Source organism: Colobus angolensis, unplaced genomic scaffold (assembly GCF_000951035.1).
Source record: "Colobus angolensis palliatus isolate OR3802 unplaced genomic scaffold, Cang.pa_1.0 Scaffold383, whole genome shotgun sequence".
Classification (NCBI taxonomy): Eukaryota; Metazoa; Chordata; class Mammalia; order Primates; family Cercopithecidae; genus Colobus; species Colobus angolensis.
In genome coordinates, this window is record NW_012117188.1 from 260,590 (window position 1) to 281,984 (window position 21,395).

General features: G+C 36.7%; 1 protein-coding gene across 2 annotated transcripts in view; it reads right to left on the reverse strand.

Moving 5' to 3' along the window:
- The window catches only part of OXCT1 (3-oxoacid CoA transferase 1), a 138,387-nt gene that overhangs the window by 54,568 nt on the left and 62,424 nt on the right, over nt 1–21,395 (reverse strand). For both annotated transcript variants that reach the window (XM_011954462.1, XM_011954461.1), the window contains 3 exons: nt 20,346–20,394; nt 14,603–14,675; nt 13,930–14,005 (listed from right to left, as the gene is read on the reverse strand). In XM_011954462.1, the coding sequence (XP_011809852.1) occupies nt 13,930–14,005; nt 14,603–14,675; nt 20,346–20,394 (198 nt within the window). The remainder of the gene's footprint in view (nt 1–13,929; nt 14,006–14,602; nt 14,676–20,345; nt 20,395–21,395) is intronic.

The following is a 21,395-nucleotide window of genomic DNA, read 5'->3' on the forward strand; positions in this document are numbered from 1 at the left end:
GGGTGCTGACGAGTTGATTGGTACAGCACACCAACATGGCACAAGTATACATATGTAACAAACCTGCACATTATGCACATGTACCCTAGAACTTAAAGTATAAAAAAAAAGAAATTATTGGGACAAAAAAGAAATCAAAACTGAAATTATAAGCTACCCAGAAATTAATGAAAATAAGAACTTTCTCAAAGATTATGACATGCAATTAAAATTATTTTCAGAAACATAGAGAGCCTTAAATGATTTTAATAGTAAGGACTGTAAATAAAGTAAACATTTGAATTTACAAATCTAGAGCTAGTATAACATTAAAAAGTGAGTAAAAGTAAAGAAAATTAGTAACTCTGAACATCTACAGCATTAGGATAAAGAGAAGATAAAATAAGTCTGAGAAAATTAAAGGTATACAAGAATATGACATGTTTTGGGTGAATGAATTTGAAAATCCAAAAGAAATGGATGCTTTTTGGAAAATGCAAATTAACAAAATTGCCACAAGAAGCCAGAAAATCTGAGATGAAAAGGCACAAGAATAACTTACAAATTGTTAAAAATTGACTATTTGTATTAAAAAGCGAATTCAACATCAATTTAAATAATGACATTGATAAATTCAGGGTGAAGAACTTTGATTAAACACATGGAAACCGCTGATTACATTCAACTGCCATTCAGTTTAAAAAATTAAGCAAAGGACTAAAGGCAAACTGCTAGAACAGCATAAAGAACATTTATTAGAAGCACAAACAGCAAACATAATATTAAGTTAAAACTCTAAATTAATTCACCAAAATCAAGTTCCTCAATCATTACTATTTACATTGTTTTAATGATTAAATTTAAAATATTTTCAGATAAGAGAATTGTGTAGAGTATCTAAGAATTTTTTAAAAATTATTATAGCTAATAAGAAAATTCAGTAAAATGAATAGGTATAAGAAATATGCAGAAATCAACAGTTTTCCTTTATATTAGCAATAGACATTTGGAAACTGAAATTGACTATTCAGTTCAAAATATTGACAAGAAGTATAAAATAATGTAACAAATGTAATGGAGGTAAAATGAGACCTGGATAGTAAACTATACCATGTTATTGGACAAGATGACTTAACTAATGCAAACTCATTTAGTTCTTCCCAAACCAACATATTTCATGTTTAGTGTACTGCACTGACCTTATAGTACTGTCTCCCACATATTATTAACCTCATCATAGATATAAAAATATTCTCTACACAGGAAAGGACTTTATTGGGTTTGCTCACCACTCTACCCCTCATTGTTAATACAACACTTAATGCAAAAAGAAAAAAAAATTAATTTTGTTGAATAAAAGCTATGCCATGGATCACACTTTACAAATAAAGAGTTGAGGTCTAGAAAGGTAAAGTGACTGCAGGGACACAGCTGCTGCTTTTTTTTTTCCTTCAACTTTTATTTTAAGTAGCAGGGTACATGTGTAGGATATGCAGGTTTGTTACATAGGTAAATGTGTGCCATGGTGTTTTGCCATATAGATCATCCCATCACCTAGGTATTAAGCCCAGCATCTATTAGCTATTCTTCCTGATGCTCTCGCTACGCCCATACCCCAAAAGGCCGTCTGCATGTGTTGTTACCCCAATGGTGTCCATGTGTGTTCATTGTTCAGCTCCCACTTACAAGTGAGAATATGCAGTGTTTGGTTTTCTGTTCCTGCATTAGCTTGCTGAGGATAATGGCTTCCAAATCAGTCCAGGTCCCTGCAAAGAACATGATCTCTTTTCTTTATATGGCTGCATAGTATAGTATGGTTTATATGTACCACATTTTCTTTATTCAGTCTATAATTGGTAGGTATTTCGGTTGATTCCATGTCTTTGCTATTGTGAACAGTGAAGCAATGAACATAACACACACGTTTCTTTATAACAGAATGATTTATGTTCCCATGGGTATATACCCAGCAATGGGATTGCATGGTCAAATGGTATTTCTGCCTCTAGGTCTCTGAGGAATTGCCACACTGTCTTCCAAAATGGTTGAACTAATTTATACTCCCACCAACAGTGTAAAAGTGTTCCTTTTTCTCTACAACCTTGCTAGCATTTTTTTTTTCCTTTAATTTTTAGTAATAAGTCATTCTGACTGGAGTGAGATAGTATCTCATTATGGTTTTGATTTGCATTTCTCTAATGATCATAATGATCAGTGATGTTGAGCTTTTTTTTTTTTTCTTTTTGTTAGTGGAGTCACGCTGTGCTGCCCAGGCTGGAGTGCTGGAGTGCAGTGGTGTGACCTCAGCTCACTGCAACCTCCACTCCCTGGGTTCAAGTGATTCTCCTGCCTCAGCCTTCCAAGCAGATGAGATTACAGGTGCATGCCACCATGCCTAGCAAATTTTTGTATTTTTGTAAAGTTCAGGTTTCACCGTGTTGGCCAGGCTGGTCTCGAACTCTTGACCTGAAGTAATCCACCTGCCTTAGCCTCCCAAAGTGCTGGGATTATAGGTGTGAGCCACTGCCCCTGGAGATTTTCTTCATATTTGTTGGCCACATGTATGTCTTCTTTTGAGAAGTGTCTGTTCGTGCCCTTTGCCCACTTTTTAATGGGGTTAGTTTTTTCTTGTAAATATGCTTAAGTTCCTTACAGACTCTGGATATTAGTCATTTGTCAGATGGATATATTGCAAATATTTTCTCACATTCTGTAGGTTGTCTATTCATTCTGATGATAGTTTTTGGACACAGCCGCTTCTAAGTGTATTTGAAAGAAACACGGAAGGTTCTTTGTATTGGGATGTTGTTTTTCAAAGGTAAACTTTCCTCTCTGTAGTGGAAAGAGCATCCCTACAAAACTATAGACAGAAGAGATGGGTCCTAGGGCTTAGCTACTAACTAGAGTTTTGCAGCCTGAGCTGAGTCACTTCATTTCTCCTGATTCAGGTTTTCTGCTAATAACATTAGGGTGCTGTATAGCTGAATGATATCAAAGAATTATATCCTTAATTCCTTACTGTTAGGTGGGATAACGGAATTGCAGTTTATGAAAAGAATCCTTTTATAAAGAAATTTGAAAATAATCTTTCAGATAATGCCAAAATGTTTATGGATGGAATACATGTAGCATTTGCTTCAAAATAATCTGAGGAGAAGGGAAATTGAGTACAGATGAAACAAGACTTACCATAAGTGGATATCTGTCTAAGCTAGATGTATGCATTTACTATTCTCTTTTTATAGAGACTATATTTAAACATTTTTTCAAAAGTGTTGATCAAGATGATCTCTAAACCAAAAGAACAGAGAAAGGTTTCGCCAACTGGGAATGCGAAATTCAGTCATTTAATAAAATTCAGTCTTCAGGATTCATTAGCTTTTAGCTGCAGGGTCACCAGCAGTAGTCATTAGCCCTTTGGTTTCATTCCCTGCTAAGTCATATCAGCAACACTATGATTTATCATATTACTAATAATGGGTTTCGAGGAAGCCTCATCTACCATTTTTAATATGTCTTCTCCTCCTTTTAAGTGAGCTGTTTAATGAGAAGAGGATGCTGCAGTCATACAAATGCATCATTAGCCAAAAGGATATTTATAGCAAATATCAAACTCACTCATTGTTCATGAGAGAGACAGAGATCGACTGATTCAAAAATGACCAAAATCCCACTCTATGCAAAGAAGTCTGCCTTTCAACAACAGAGGAGATGGAGAATATTTTATTAAATTCTTACAAGAGTGTCTGGTAGGCAGTGTAGCAGCATGGTTTGGAATCAGGTATCTAGCTCACCTTTCTTTCAGTCCATGGGTTGAATATATCCACGTTCCAGTGAAGAAACAAAGTCTTAGAGGTAAGCAGTTGTTCAAAATATATCATATGAAACACAGCAAGGAAGGAAATATTTCCTTTCCTCCAGATAAAAAGACTCAGGTAGCAATCAAAAGGCAAAATCTCTGTAAGATTATTGAAGATGGAGAAAGTCTTTCACATTCTCATGTCCCTTTGCTTCTGTCAAAGGTTAACATGTGTGAGGGCCTAGGCTGGGTGAAATGGCTTGCTAATGAATTTGCTTTTGCTCCTTTCAGATATTAATCTTTTTAAAAATTATCTTCAGTATTCCTCCCTTTGCAATAATTCTGATATTTCTCCAATTGTGCTTCAATGTTTCCCATTTAGCAAGTATTGCAAGATAATTTTATAAACATTCTTTGTGGAGGGCCTGAAATTTTCCAAAGAATTCTTTGATTGGTAGATTATAAAAAACAAAATGGGTAAATAAAAGGGATAAAGTACTTCATATATGACATTTAGGTTAATTATAAGTGACTGGGCAGTAGAAACTTTTGAATTTGGGTAAAAGATTAAAAAAAACAGGATGCAGAAGAACAAACATGCAAATGGTCCACCTACAATAAAATCCCACCACGAACAACAGTCATGTATACTCAACATATATCCTTCAAACTACAACAGGCTTTAGCTGACAACCATTTCTTCATAAGGCTTACAGAATGCTATACAGATTTTTCTGTATTTTGCACGTTGTTTTGCTTCCATTCTGAAAGGCAGTTAAATATCCCCAAAAGTACCTGTGGCAGAATGTGAAGCACATAAGAGCAAAGAAGACTGTACTTTCACTTCTCTTTCCATCACTTGCCACAGATGTGAACTTGAATAGTTAACTCCCTTGGCCTGAATCTCTTCATCTATAATAACAGGAATATTTGTATTTAACTCAGTTTCTGTGAGAATAAAATGGCAATAAATATTCAGAACCTGGCCAGTGGCATATGCTTAATAACTGTTAGTTCCCTCCTTGTAAAAATAGATTTAGAATTTAGCTGTGGCTTTTAAACCTTAATCATAGCTTTTAATCATTGACAGGATCTTTCAAGTAAGAGAAATTTTCCTCACAAAATGAATATATCAAATATGTCAGTTTCTAAATATACCTGTAGTCTGAAAAATATCAGGTGTAAATAAGGAAACTAAACATTAATTTTCAGTATGTTTTCCAGATAGTCATAGATAAAACTATTATTGGATAACCAAATATAGCACCCAGGAAAAGTATAATCAATAGCTTATGTTTCTAATAACATCCTAAATTGGTGAATCACTAATAAAAAGTTGCCTTTCTGAAAAAAATGCATGTCCATTTGTTAAATCGCATGAGAGGAAAGAATATTTTGCTCTTGGAAATTCTGAAGACATTAAATGCACTTTTAATCAGCACAGGAAGTAAAGCTCCATCCCAATGGGTCAGTATTTTTATTCTCTAGTAGGGCAACAGGGCTTGGCTGGGTTCTTCCACAGTCCTCTGTGGAAAACAGAACAGGCTAGGGGGAACCGCCCAGAGGTATTAGAACCATAGATGGAAAACACCCTTATATGCACCAAGGCTTAACTGAATATGAGCTTAAATGGGCAAATATGTTGGAAACATATTAGAGTTTTTTTCCTCATTTTTAAAGATTACTTAAAAAGACAGTTGACTGTTTAGAGCAAAAATAATAGCAAAATATTGTAAGATTTATATCATGTGCAGAATTAAATATGATAAATAGGGAGGATTAATGGCAACAAGAAAAAGCCAGGTTCATGAGCAAAAGTGGTGGTAATCATATGTTAGATGAGATCTTACTGTCTCACTTTTGACTGATAGAAGAGCTACGAGATACCAGCATGTAGGATAGATGCGCAGAAGTAGAATTTACAAAGGCAATAGTCAAAAGCACATCCCAAGGCTCTTGGGACCCTCAGCAGGACCAAGGAATACAGTATAGGAATAGCAAAGGTTTTGTATGAAGGATTTATTTGATGAAAAGTATCCTACCTACCCCCACATTTCTCAGCAACCAAGGAAGGGGTAAGAGTATGCCTGCTGCTCACTCCATTGACAACTCAGAGCCTGAAAGATGGGGAGTGCAGATAGGGAGTGCTGCCTGACTCCTACCTGAGAAAGTTAAAGGGGTTGTTTCGAGGAAGTAACTACACTATCACTGGAGGCAGTACAAGAAATGTGAGTGCTTCCCACATGGGGGCCATGTGAGAGAGGACCAACCTCAACAGGTTTTAATGCTTTGTCAACAGGATAGCCCAGGAAGAGGGACCCCACCGGTAAGAGTCTACGTGTTAAGTGGACCACAGAAAAGTCAGAAGCTGCTGGAGAAGCATCCAGCCATCACCCACAGGAGCAGCTGCTGCAGGAGGAACCAAGAAGGGGGTCTCTAAAGATGACCGCTCACCCCACTCCACATACACAGAGGGATCAGCTTTAAATACTTTTATGGACCAGAGATCATGGAGCCAGCAAACAGTATTACCAGTCTCCTGCTATGTAAAATCTTTCCTGCCCTATTTCCTTGCCTTCCCTTTCTCTTGAATTTTGATCCTGGTGGACGCCAAACAGTGAGCTAGAAGAGGAGGGGAGTAGAGAAAGAGCAAAACAATACCATATAACCTTCTTCAAATGCAGGCAGACTGTAGCTGGGAGATCAAAAACGAGGAAATGCATTGCTTTTGAATGATTATTAAAGCATTGTTCACTGTTTTGGAATGAACCCTCTAATGTCTGAATGAAGACTGAGTTTATGAATTAAAGTGACCTAAGAGCTGTTTATCTTCCTGGAGTAAGCTGAAATGTCATGCAGCCTGAGTATTCATTAATGGCAGAGGAAAAGCTTCCCTAACAGAATAGGTTAAAGAGTACCACAGGAGATAAAAATAGCTGTGCTTTTATTCTATCCCACATCTAGAGTTTGTTCAAAATATTATAAACAGAAGAGGTAAACACACATTCACATACACGCTTGTTACAATGGCTCTCCTAAGATACATTCACTAGCACAGAATAGTCATTATCAATGTTGTTTTTTTAATATAACTAAAGAGAGCAACACTGGAATTTGATGAGAGATAATTGCTAGAAGCCAAAAGGAAGGTCTCCAAAACAAGAAGAAAACGATTAAATGCCCTCCAGAAGAGTAAGGTACGGCTGCCCTTTAAACAATCCCAGAGAGCAGCTTTTAAAAGAAAAGCCAAATTACAGAAGAAAATAATAAAGCTTTTAAAAAGCTGATCTCAGTGTTGGTAATAGAGTAGAAACAGTGTGAAAGTAAACTGGGATAATTTTTCTGGCCAGTAACTCAGTGATACATCAAAATCCCTAAAATACTGACAAAGATATTCTATTTCTAGGGATTTGTACTAAGAAAACCATCGGTAAATACACAACGACATAAATTCAAACATGTTATTAATGATATTAAACAGTTAGAAAAACCAAACTGACACGAAAAAGTAGCTTTCAGACATTAGACAACACACAGTATGGGACTACCTGGGACTACCATTTTGAAAGAAGAGAAGCCAACAAGATAGGTCTACAATTTCCCCCAGCTTACTGCCTGGAGAGAATTTGTAAGCTGCAGTACAGGAAGTGAAACCCAGCAATTTTGTTGGCTTTAGAGAGCCTGAGGCAACTACAATTTGAGATCTGAAAATACCAGAAAGGAGGTATTATACAGAGTGAGAGCTCAGATTTGCAGAGGAAGAAGGTCTCACGTCTTTGGCAGAGTATGGATATGTGCATACATGAGAAGAAATTAGTCATAGCCTGAAAAAGAACCACTAAGCAAGCATTAGACAAAAAGAAGAAGAAGAAAAAAAAAGGCTCAAAACTACCACAAGTCTAGGCACAATTCACAATCCTACCAAACAGTGAGGAAAGATTGTGTAATATATGGAGCATCAGGCAGAGTCCTCTGAAGAAAACTGCCTCAGTAGTGGGGCTAAATTAGACTGCAACTAAAGGCTACTCTCAACTAATCTTAACACAGCTTAAAAGGAAATACTGAAAAAGATCAACCTGAGAGACATCCACAGATTTTATACCACAAGAAACATCCAAGGATGTCCTTCAAGCAGAAGGAAAACAACATCAAACAGCAATCTAGATCTGTGCATAGAAAAAGTGCAACAAACAGAAAATATGTTGGAAAAATACAAAAGATTTTTCCTCATTTTTAAAGATTACTTAAAAAGATAGTCGAGTGTTTACAGCAAAAATAAGAGCATAAACCTTATGGTTTATGTCACATGCAGAATTAAATATCACTAAAGAACACACACAATAAGGGCAGAAAATAGAAGTTTACTATTGTACAATTCTTACATTATATATAAAGTCATATACTACTTGAAGTAGATTGTGATAAAATACATATATGGTAGACCCTAGAGAAGCCACTAAAAAGTAATCCAACAGTAAAGATAAAATACTCAAAAAATACTTAACTGATCCCAAAGAAATCAAAGGGCAAAAAGGATAGATGAAGTAAACAGAAAAAAAAAAAAAACCTGATAGATTTAAACCCAACCATATTGATAACTACATTAAATGTAAATGGTCTAAACCTCCAATTATGATTTAGAGATTATAAGATAACAATCTAACGATATGATTACAAAAACTTACTTAAAAATAAAGGTGTTCACAGGTTATAGGCAGAAGAATGGAGAAACATACTTTGAAGAGTGACTATATCAGCATCAGACAGTAGACTTCAATATAAGGAATATTATTGAAGAGACAAAATGACAGATCAATTCATCAAGAGAATGTAAGCTTAAACGTGTATGAATGCAAGCAGTGACAGCTTTAAAGCAGATAAAGCAAAAAGTCATATAACTGAAAGAAAAACAGAAAAATCCACAATTACAGCTGAAGATCTCAAGACTACTCTCTCAGTAATTGATAAGACACAGAACACTTGAACAATACTAACTGCCTGTTTGATCCAATTGGCACTTATAGAACATTGTACCCGGCCGGGTGCGGTGGCTCAAGCCTGTAATCCCAGCACTTTGCGAGGCCGAGACGGGCGGATCACGAGGTCAGGAGATCAAGAGCATCCTGGCTAACATGGTGAAACCCCGTCTCTACTAAAAAATACAAAAAACTAGCCGGGCGAGGTGGCGGGCGCCTATAGTCCCAGCTACTAGGGAGGCTGAGGCAGGAGAATGGCATAAACCCGGGAGGCAGAGCTTGCAGTGAGCTGAGATCCGGCCACTGCACTCCAGCCTGGGCGACAGAGTGAGACTCCGTCTCAAAAAAAAAAAAAAGGACATTGTACCCAACAAGAGCAGAATATATATTCAAGTGCAAATGGAACAGTTACTAAAATAGACTACATTCTGGGCCATAAACAAGTCTCAAGTTTAAAAGGACTGAAATCATAAAGTGTGTTCTCTCACCTCAAAATAATTAAACTGAAAAATTTTTTAAGGTTATGTGGAAAATCACCAAGTATTTGGAAACTGACATACTTTTAAATAAACAATGGGCCATACAAAAAATAACAAGGAAAATTAGAAAGTATTTTGAAGAGACTGAAACAATATAAAAATCTGTAGGACATTACTTGCTTATATTAGAGAAAAAAAGTGTCAAATCAATGATCTAAGGCAGGAGTTGGCAAACTTTTTCTGTAAAGGGCCAAATGGTAAACATTTTAGGCTTTGCAAGCCACACAGTTCCTAACCTAACTACTTAAATCTGCTGTGGCAGTACAAAAGCAGCCATAAACAATACGTAAATGAGTGGATATGGCTATGTTCCAAGAAAAATTTACAAAATAGGCAGTGGGCCAGATTTGGTACAGGGAACACAGTTTGCTGACCCCTGTTAGAATATCAGCTCCATAAATGCAGAGAATTTTGTCTGTTTTGTTAACTACTGCATCCCCCAAAACATTATCCTTTATATCTAATAGTGCCTGACCCTTAATATATGCCAGATCAATACATGTTGAATGAATTAGTGAATTCAATCCTCAGAACAAGCATGAGTTAAAAATTGTCATTTTACCAATGAATATACTATAACAGTGATACACTACATGATCAATAAGTAAAGAACCAGTATTTATGCTCAAGTCTGTCTAATTCCAAAGTTTTACGAGCTTTCCACTACGTTACATCAATAAGACAAAGGCATTACTAATTGTAAAAGTTTCATATGACCTCATATGGATTTTCCACCTGTCTTTCTTTTCCTGAACCTCAGGACCAAATGAACAATACACTCAAGTTAAAACAATATCTAGAGATTTATGCTTATTTCTTCACCTATGTCATAATATATTTAAATATCTATATTTTGGATTAATATTTGGATTACAATTGATGCAACTAAACAGATTGAATCTTGAACACAAACTCCCTTGTAGTTTTATAACCAGGAATACTAGAGACTTAACTTATTTAAAACAGGTAGCATGTCGAGAGAACCCAATCAATTTTATGTGCTCAAATACATAGCACATATGAGTATGACATTAATTCGTATTTATTCTTTTCAAATACACAAAGATGTGAAAAAATGTGAGGGAGTAAAGGAAAAAAAAAAGACACCAAAAGTGTCCCATTCTTTCTTGCTCTAAGAATGCCTCATTCAATCCTCTCCACATAGAGGAGGGCTCTTGGCTCTTGTGCCACTCATGTACTGCAGCCCTGTCCAGTGGGCTGCTATTTTGTGCTTTCATAACCAGCTCTCATTGCTGACCATACACATATGCTTCCCTTCATAAGTCAATAATCAATGCCAGCTGTTCTCCAAAAATAGGCATTCAGAAGGCACTAGAGCAGCTCTGAATATAGATTCAGCGGACTGCACATCTTTCCATCATTTATTTGCTTGCCTGGGGTTTTACCATCATCACAATCAACAGGGAGCTTGAAGGAGCCAACTACTGTTTTGTCAAGTTTTCCTCCTTTGGATGCTCAGGGTAGAACTGCTAAAAATCTGTGTACATGAGACCAACACTGCATACTAAGAAGCTATTAAAGGGTAAGACAAATAGCACCCACACTGTTTGCTTGCCCTGAAGGCTTAATGTTTATTGTAATCTGATGCTGTAATGATTGATGATGATGTCATGATGCTGAGAACTCATGGCTCATACAGCCATTGAAAGATTATTAAACTCAGGAAAAAGATAAAAGTAAATGAAAAATGATATAGTAAAGTTGAATTTTTCAGCTTCTTGACTGCCAGATCTTGCAATAAAAACATATTTAAATTATATAAGTCAACAAATCTTTGGGACAAATAAAAATAGATAGCTTACTGAAATTACATAAGGAAGGTAAACTCTATCTTTATCCATAACGAATAAATGAAAAAAATGTGCCCTCAAAGGGCTTAATTTTGGTGCTTGAATAGGGACTTAGGATAAGCAGGTTGTACTGGCTCCTGTAAAATCATCTCGCTTATACCAGCGTATTTTAATGTAAATATTTCCATTTTAACTTTAAGTAACAGAGCATTACTTAATAGCTACTATTTAGAGAGTGCTTGCAGTGTTCACTTCATTTTCTTCTCACTTAATCCTAGCCAAAACATGTGCTCCAGATCACATAATTTGTAAGGGGTAGGGCTGAAATTAAAACCAAACTAAACCTCATGGAGTAGATTCTGAAGCTGCCCTGAGTCTCAAACAGTGAAAATATGCATGGTGCATCCCATACAAAGAAGTTAGGAAATGATTATCAGTTATGAAAGTAACAAAAAAATTGCTAATCAGAAGTAACACTACCAACTTCCACTACCAAAACAGTGGAACCACACCCCAGAACACTTCTTATGCTTAATTTTTCTCAACTAGATTTTCATGATGTTCCTACAGAACTCCAGAGCTGTTCACCCCACTAGGTCCATTCCTTCGGGAACTCATGGGCTCTAAGTTATATTGAGAAAAGTATAAAGTAATAAACATTTGTATTTTAATCATTCACAGGAATCTTAACAGGATATGTAAAAATATGATACACATCTGCAAAGCTTTCCAACAAATAACTACATAGTGTACACTGTCACTATGAGAACTTCCATATCAGTATAACATGCTTACTACATGCTAAATCATAATATAAACAAATGTTATACTGATATAAAGATGCCCATGTTCCCCGAAGGGAAGAAGATATTTAACACATTTCTGCTTCATACCCAGGACCACTGTGCACACTGATTTCAAAAATCATTAGTACAGAGAAATAGATGTATTTAAAACCCTATTGCATTTGTTCATAGGACCCAATGCTTTTCTCTTCCTTCCCAAGAATCTGCAACTTCTTATAAGAACAACAACCTATTTACCAGGTACTATGTGTCAAGCTCTATGCTATGTACTTTGTACGTATTGTCACATGTATTCCTTCATATAGTCCTATAAAGTAGGTACTATTATATGATTCCCATTTTACAGATGAGGAAAAAATAGGAAATTAGCTCAAGTTGCACTGCCAGCAAGTGTCAGAAATAAGACTTTAATCCAGGACTATCTCACTACAGGGCCTTGCTCTTACCCACTAAGCTAAGAAAACCAAATGAGACCCCTAACATTATCTGGTTTCAAACCCTCACTTTATAGATGAGGGCATTTTAAGCCAAGGAGCATAAGTGAAATGTTCAAGGTCACACCTTGATTACTGGTAGAGTTAGTGCTAAAATCCAGGGCTTGCTTTCCTATACTCACTCTACTACCCCATATGGCCCTTTTCTAAAATTTGAAAACAGAAATACATTGTAATATCCTACGCAAGTATTTCTATAAACTTTCTATCTGATTCACTGTGTGATACTCAAGAGACTCTCCCTGTTTTTTTCAAAGCAATCAAAAGCTGCTAACCCTTGTAACTATGGCTGATTCTGAAAGATCAATATTTTTACAACTAAACTAACAATATAATCCACAATTTGCTAAGAGTTCTTACTATGATGGCTCAATGATGTTTTTCTCTTACATTTTAAAATGAGGTGAGTTGTAATCAATCTTTAATATGCTGGTTCTCAAACCTGGTCACATACTAGAACCATCTGAGTTGCTTTGAATGACCCAGTGTCCAGGCTACATCCCAGATTAATTAAATTAGAGACTACCTGGGCTGGAACCCAGGCATTGAAATTTCTTAAAACTCTGATTTGGAAACTAGGGTTTGAATAATTATCAAAACTTAAACAACATTTCAAGTGACATCAGATCAAATGAGCTAGACTAACATGATCTCTAACAGTGTTATCAACTGCATTAATCCACCTTCCTCAAAAAATTATTAAAAAACAAATTTAAGAGATTTCAAGAAAACTGTCATATCATAGACCACCAGTCTCAGTTATTTGACAAGATTCTTCTTAGCTGGTTCTATAGAAGAATATGGAAATCCTTGAATACACACACAAAGAGCAACTGAGCTACCAGCCAAAATGAGCTCATAACCATAAACACACCCATTGTTGTTTCCATGCATGTACCTGGGAAGCAACAACCTGGTCTACAATGAACTACACTCATGAATTAAGCAGTGATAACAGTCCTCTTTCCAAAGCTAATTCTAGGAGGTTTCTTCCTTGATTTACGTCATTAAATGACAACTGCACATTTCACAATGATAGTAAACTCTCATGTTTTGAATTCCATAGTAGAGGACAATGATTATGGGGTCACATGACCAATCAAGATGATTTCAATCACTGATTAATAGAATTAACAATTAACAACGTTAAGTAACAATTAACAACGCTAACAGACTTGTTAATTGTTCTTCCTAGTTTAAAACTTTAGTTATGGTAAATATTTGTATTTCTTACTTTCAGAGTATAATTAGCCCTTTTTCTGTTTTTTAAGTCTTCTCTAACTTGGTTTCTTCTAAGGAAGATGTTTTGGCTCTGATCTTGCCTACTTTCAGTCCCAACTGAAGAGTAAATTGGCAAAGCTGAATACTTCTCAGTGCTTACTTAATTAAAATTTGATTCTAGTAAGAAATATATATTAAAATATTTCATTTTTAAAGAATTGTGATCTCATGGACCTTTTTCTTAGTATTTAAAAAGTAACTCTTCTGATCCAAACGTAATTCAGAATAAAAAATGTCTACTTACAGGTATCATCCAGTTAGCCAGGTCACCATATTTGGAAACCTGCATCGCTCCTAGCATTGTCAGATCGACATGTCCCCTGAGAAAGAAAGAGGAAGAATAAAGTGAACCTCACAAGCTTTTGTCCCCTTTGCTTGAACTTGCCAGCAATTAGAATAACTTCATACCACCAAAATATATTTGCTTCCCCCCACCATACAACTGATTTCCTAATAGAGCTCCACGCTGACAGAGAAATAATCATTAAGAATTCTTTTGTGAAAAAAATGTTATAGTATATATTGGCTCAATAACAAACTATGAACAGCTGTACACAGGAAGATTGTTTCCTTCAGTGAGGCAGAATGTGACTATCTGAACACAAACACTAGCTAGAAAGTGAACACAGTTTGAAGAAAATGTTAGAATCCTCAGAAAGCACCTTATAAATGTTTATTTCAGTCTGGTTGGCACAAAGACATGGATTCCATTTTGGGGATTCTTTTCCTAACAGTAGGCTGGATATTCAATGTCCAACATTCAATGTGAATAATTTCACATCATGCAGCCAAACAAACTCCTGATAGTTTTCTGGCTGGGAAATGTGACTGTGTTTCAGAGCCTTGCTAACACACTCAGAGGATGACTCAGCTCATTCCACACAGTGTGAAACATGAGGGGCTCTGTTATTACGTACCCTCTAATCATTGCAAATGATTCATCGCTGGAGAAAAAAGAGGCTCCTGGAAGAATAGTAACTGTTTCCTTGCCTAAACACACACACACACACACAAAAGAAAGAAAAGGCTATTAGATTTCTAAGAGTATCATGGTGAACAGAGGTCCATATCTTCTCCATTCCCAAAAAAACTTAAACTCCCTTTACCAAAATGCAGTAACATAGCAGGTGGGGGGACACAACAGGAACCTTTTGTGGTGGAAAGTATTTTGTCACTGACATTGCTTTTGCCTTTGCACGATGACAATAAAAAGCAGATCACTTTTTGTTTTCTTATTGTCTGGAAATTCTCTACAGCAGCAGTCCCCTTTTTGGCACCTCAGAGCGGTTTCGTGGAAGACAGTTTTTCCACGGACTGGGGGATGGGGATGGTTTCAAGATGAAACTGTTGTTCCACATCAGCTTATCAAGCATTAGGTTACCATAAGGAACGGGCAACCTAGATCCCTCATATGCACAGTTTACAATGGGTTCGGTTGGGCTCCTACCAGAATCTAATATTGCTGCTGATTTCAGAGGAGGCCAAGTTTATGTGGTAATGCTCTTTGGCTTGACTGCCGCTCACCTCCTGCTTGGACTGGTACTGGTCCACGGCCCAGGGGTTAGGGACCCCCGTTCTATAGGAAATGCACTCCTCTATTGTCTATACCTCTCCAGCCTCTCACCATCCCCATTCCCTTCACAATCCTCTGCTAAATACTACTTGGGAATGAGGAGGAAGGGAGTTCTGGGGTAACACCTGTCAGAATCCAATGCTACTGTAAGTCACTGGGACAGAGTGACTGTGGAATCAGTATGAACATGAGAAGGAATGCAATTTTGAAGAGAATTACACAGGATATGCACCGCAGTTTCTTTTTTAATCAACAAATAACTTTCAGTGATAAGAATAACTTCTGAGACTCTAACGTACAGCATATAGTATTAACTATAGTTAATACTATACTATATAATTGAAATTTGCTAGAAAAGTGGATCTTAAGAGTTCTCACTACAAACAAAGGTAACTACGTGAGATGAAGGATGTGATAATTAACGATTGTGGTAATCATTTCACAATGTATATGTATATCAAATAATCACGTTATACATCTTAAATATAAACAATTTTTATTTGTTAAGTATATCTCAATGAAGCTGGGGAGAAATAAAATTAAAATTAGAAAACACATATAGAAAAAAAGGACCCACCTAATTCCTTAATTTCATTTGGCCTGAACTCTCCACTTTTCATCTCTCTCCACTTTTCTTTGTTTTTCTGACTCATCTGTACCCTCTTGCCCCATAAGCTTCTATTAAAACCACAAAATTTTCATAAAATCAGGGAATAACATGGTAATACTGGCCAATGTATTTAAGGTTAACTTCCAAGAGGTCTCCTTGGAAGGACATCTCCCAAGACTTACATCTCATAATGAAGTTCAGAGCTGGAAAAGATTTTCAAGGTCATCGACTCCCCATAGAACTAATAAGCCACTCCCATCTTGTGATCTATTTCCTGTCTATTCAGGAGCTTCAGGGGCCTGGGAATAGCTTCTGGTCTCAACCAGGAAGGTGCTAACATACCACTGTGCCAAAGATAAGTCACCTGTTTGAGAACACCCCATGCGTGGCCCCAGTATAATAGGGCAGACAAAAAGAAAGAGAAGCAAAACTGTTATTCCAAAATTGGAAAGGAAATAGCTCTCAGAAACAAAAGGACCACAAGCAGTCTGAATATCCCTAGCTATGCAACACAGTTATATCCTCAAATTCTCAAGTCGTTCCCGAAAGCTAACTTTTCCATCAATACCCCCCTCCATTCAAACTTGAGTATGGAGAAAGAGTAAGCTTATTTATAAATAAATAAATATTTCATCTTGATATAAATATATATCTCTCGAGGGAGTTTTATTCTAAATGATGGAAACATCGTTGTATCTTTTAAAATACCACAAAACTGAAAAGTTTTTAAAATACTTCCTGGTATGGTTAGCAGGGGCTTAACAGCATGTAAGATTTAGTGGATTAAATTAGACAATGCATGCAAAGTCCTTACTCTAACTTGCCTGGATCAGAGAAAGGGCTCTATAAACATCACCTTTTATTATCGCCATTTTTGTTATTCCTCTCTCCAAAGCTACTTATAAAAGAGACAATGCCATTGCCCCTCTAGGGATAAATGCCACAGGACCAAGCAATTGGCTTATATGGTGGGGTTGGACAGCCAGCCTGTGTGAGCTCTAGTTTTTAAGACAGGCATAACACAACTAAACCTTATTCTAGACACAGCGTCTATAACCTGCAAACTCAGACCCTCATCAGTCCTGTAAGGCGGCAAGTCAAAGAAGAGGAATTTGTAGGACAAAAAGGAAGAAAAACATTAAAAATCCCAGTTCTTTTTTTTTAGGAGCTAAATAACACTGACTTCCAAAAGATAATCTGTACTGGCTGATAATACATACAATGCATATTTACCATGTTACAGGAAACTGAGATCAATGGGAAGAGCTTTGGATCTCCCTATATTATTTGTGAAGCATAGTTTTATTAAGGAGCCCAGAAAACAACTCTCTTGAAAAAACATTATCAAGGCCTCTGCTAATACATTACAGTATCTTAAAAATTACATTCTTTTGAAGCAAGGTTAATTTTCAGCCTTTTTAAACATCTAATATCTAAACAAAAATAAGTATCCTAAAGTTGAATCCATGGTTTTCACATACAATGCCCAAGTTTGGTCAAGAAAAGTCATAACTAAAGACAAGCAACATAAAGAGGGCTTTCTTACTTGGCTATTCTTGATGATTTCTGTCTCCTCCAATTTTTCTTTATGTATATCTGAATTTTTCATATTTGGACAATAAATTTATCAATTTCATGGTCACTGAGTTCTTTGGCTCATGATTTAAAGGTCATCCATACAATAGTAAATGCCTACTATATGCCTTAAACAGTGTTATAAACCAAATTTGGGTGATCTAAACTAGTGGTTTCCAAACTTTAACATTCATCAGAATCACATGGAAGATTTATGAAATGCAGAGTTTCTAATTCAGTAGGTGTGTGGTGAGGTCTGAGAATTTCATTTCTAAAACATTTCCAGTGATGCTGATGCTGTGGGTCTGGGGACCACACTTGGACCACACTGCCCTAAGCAAAAGGAACTTACTATACAGAAGGAGAGATAAACAAATAATTACAAGGCAAAATGTGATATGCTTCTCGGAGAGACACTAGATATGTTGTGGGTTTAGGGGAAGGGCATTTCTGAGCTACAGCAGGATTTGGAGAAGAAAAATGAGCTGGAACTTGAAGGATAAGCATAATGAATGTTGATAGAAAGTTATCAGTAAGGAGATGGGGTAACAATGGAATGGAGCAGAACAAAATCTCATGAAAGACACACTAAGAGCAAAGACATGCAAAGAAGAGTATGAGCCATTATCAGAAAACACCCAGCAGTCCAGAATGGGTACACAAAAACATCCTTGAAGCAAGACAGCAAGACAAAAAGCTATAATGGTTGGTTGCAACCACTACAGAGACCTGGAATGCTGTGTTATCTGTACTTTAGACTGCAGGCCTGTGATTCTTCAGATGTGATACATGTACCTCTAGAGCAGAGTTTCTCCTGCTTAGCACTATTGATCATTGGGGCTGGTTAACTCTGGGGATGGGGAGACTGTTCTGGTTGTTGTAGGATGTTTATCAGCATCCCTGGCCTCTACCTACTAGATGTCACTCCCCCAGGGGTGACAATCGAAAATGTCCTCAGACATTGCCAAATGTCTCTGGGGGCAAATCAGATCCCACCTCATTGAAAACCCCTAGTGTAGAGAAGAGGACATGGCAGGGGGCCAGGGATATTAAACATGGTGATTCTTTCTAAAGCAACTTTAATTAAAAGTCAAGTCATTTAAAATACTGTATATTAAAATAAGAAAATATTAAGAAATGAAGAACGCAAAACACACAATACAGAAGCAAAAATATGAGACTTAGAAATTTCACAACTGCATTGGGTTAATCTAGGTGAGAGCCCAGATCTTGATGGGACCTCTGGAATGTTCCAAGCACTGCTGTCTGTACCTCTGTGCAAGTGAGGTTATCAGCAGGTATAACTCAGTGTATACAGTGTATACAATTTAAGATTGGTGGAAATATAAAATTGGTGGCTTCATTTGGACTGAGTTACTTCTAAGCTCTATGGAATCAGAAACACCTACTGTCCAACCACGTTGAAAAAGTTAACAACTTTTCCAAGGAAAGTGGGTTTTATAAACGGAAGCCTGAAGTTTGGAACATGCAGTTATTCATTTTGCAAGTAACTCACTAACATCATAAATTAATTAAACCAAGCAGCAAATATTTTCACAGATCAATGAGCTACTGCTAAAGGGTATAGTACAATTAAATTACAGCCTTGGTTAAATGTCATTGCTTTATCACAGTAGGCCTTTCAGAGTTGAGTCGTGTTAACTAATTCAACTATTCAACCAGAAGCTGTTTCACATTCAAAAATTCTAAGTATCAAACATCAATTTTACTTGGCAGCTGGCCTTTATGTTCAGCTCATATTACTTGTCATCTGAAATTTACACATACTATTTTTGAATGCAAAGTAAGAATAATAGTTTTGCGGGGGCAGAATGAATAAAAGAAGGATACAGAAAATCATGCTAGAACCTAAAAATTAGCTTCTTATGGGCAGCTGCACTCCAGGGATGATATACGGCTCCAAAGTGGTGGCAGTGTTGCCTCAAGCATCTCCAGGGATGATATACGGCTCCAAAGTGGTGGCAGTGTTGCCTCAAGCATAGGCAGTGAAGATGACCAAAAGACCTGACCTGTTCTTCCTCCTCTAGGCTGTTAATATATGAGGCTATGTCCCAGTCAAAGAAAAGGCTAGTAATAAAAGGCAAAGCATATATATGCCTGTAGGAATAAAAGGGAAGACAAGGCTCTAGTCCCCAGTTCAACAAAACTACATTTATTACATCACCAGATCGTACTTACCAGCAGAGAACCTCCTTAAGCTCCTCTCCTGCTCCAAGGAGAACTAGAAAATAGTAAGCATCACCACCAACAAAAACCCCGGTTTTTACCAGATCTTTTCTTTTTGCTGCTATGGATTCACTCCCACCCTTCTCTATCCTAAGAAGGCTGACCTACTTTGACTTGAGATTCACCGATGGAAGGCACAGGCAGGCAACCCAGCAGTCAGTGGAGACCCTCCACCCAACCAGGTTGCTGTGATTTGACTGAGTTATTCTACCAAAGGTCACAGTTCCTATTAAGTGGCCTTTGGTAGAGGAACTCAGTCAAATCACAGCAACCTGCCCCAGAAAGCCCAGAGGTGATAACTCCCTGTGGAATTTTACCATCCTTTCATGGTCTCTTTTAATCCTATCCATGCCCTTGTAAATTGTCCCTTCCTCTAACTCTCAATTACCCTATGTAAGAGTGCTCTCTATTCATAGGCAGGACCCTGATTGATTGATCCATCAAAGCTCTTCCACTAAATGTGCCGTCATCTGCATTTCCTCCTTTATCTTGTTCATTCCTGAACAAGGGAAGACCTAAAAAAATCTTGTCTCCCCTCCTCAACAATGAATACTATGGAGTGCTCTCCAGGAAAAGACAAAGAATTGAGTCCAAACTCTTATTATTTAGCACAATATTAACAGCAAAGGGAAGGGCTAGAAATAAGTGAGCTTACCTGCATTGATGAGATCTGCATCAGCTTCATGTTGTCGTGGATATGGACCCTGTCAAATACAGCATACATCAAATCAGTAAATGAAGATTCTCACTGAATCACATATTAAAACTGTAATATAAGTAACTTCTCTAAAAACCCTAGAAATTTATCATCCAAAGACTAGAGGTAAACTTTCGAAAAATAATTCTGTTGTGTCCATGGCTCTGTTTCTTATGTTAGTCTTTTCTATACTAAAGTTGTGATTGGGCAAATGAAAAATATTTTCTAAAAATTACCAATTTGAAAGAAATGCTATACTATTAGAAACACAAGTCCATAAAACAAAAAGTAATTATTTAGTCCCTACTATGAAAATGTATTAGAAATGTAGGTCAGCAAAACTAATGGTAAAACTAATGTAGGCCAGGGCAGTGGCTCATGCCTGTAATCTCAGCACTTTGGGAAGCTGAGGCAGGAAGTTCACTTGAGGTCAGTTCAAACTCAGGCTGGCCAACATAGTGACACCCCATTCTCTTAAAAATATAAAAATCAAAGAAAAAAGATTTAGTACCTACTATGCAACCAATGTTATTCAAAAACTTTTCCATGAGGATTAATGAATACAAACTACATCACATTATTTGGCTAGAAGGACCTGGAGAGACAAACTTTTAGCTTTCTGATTTGTAAACTGTAGGCCTGAATTTGGGTTTCTAATCTTACTCCTCACTACATCTAAGTTTTAATATACTTATGTCCTTATGTTCCTTTTGCACAGCTACTCTCAGTAAAGTTTTTAAAATTTTCCATGTTTTTATAACATAACTGTATTTAAATAGGGCAAGTAGTTAAAGAATATCACATATATTCGATGAAAAGGGAGGAAATTATAAAAAAATAAAAAGGCACAAGATATAAGATGGAGCCAAAAATGAAGAAACATTGGCTGTGAAATTTTTACATACTTTCTAGAGAGAGACCACAAATTTATCCTGTAAACTGAAGTGGCAACTAATGTTCAGAACGATGTAAATTTTCCTTTAAACACTGGCCACAGAAAATCCACAA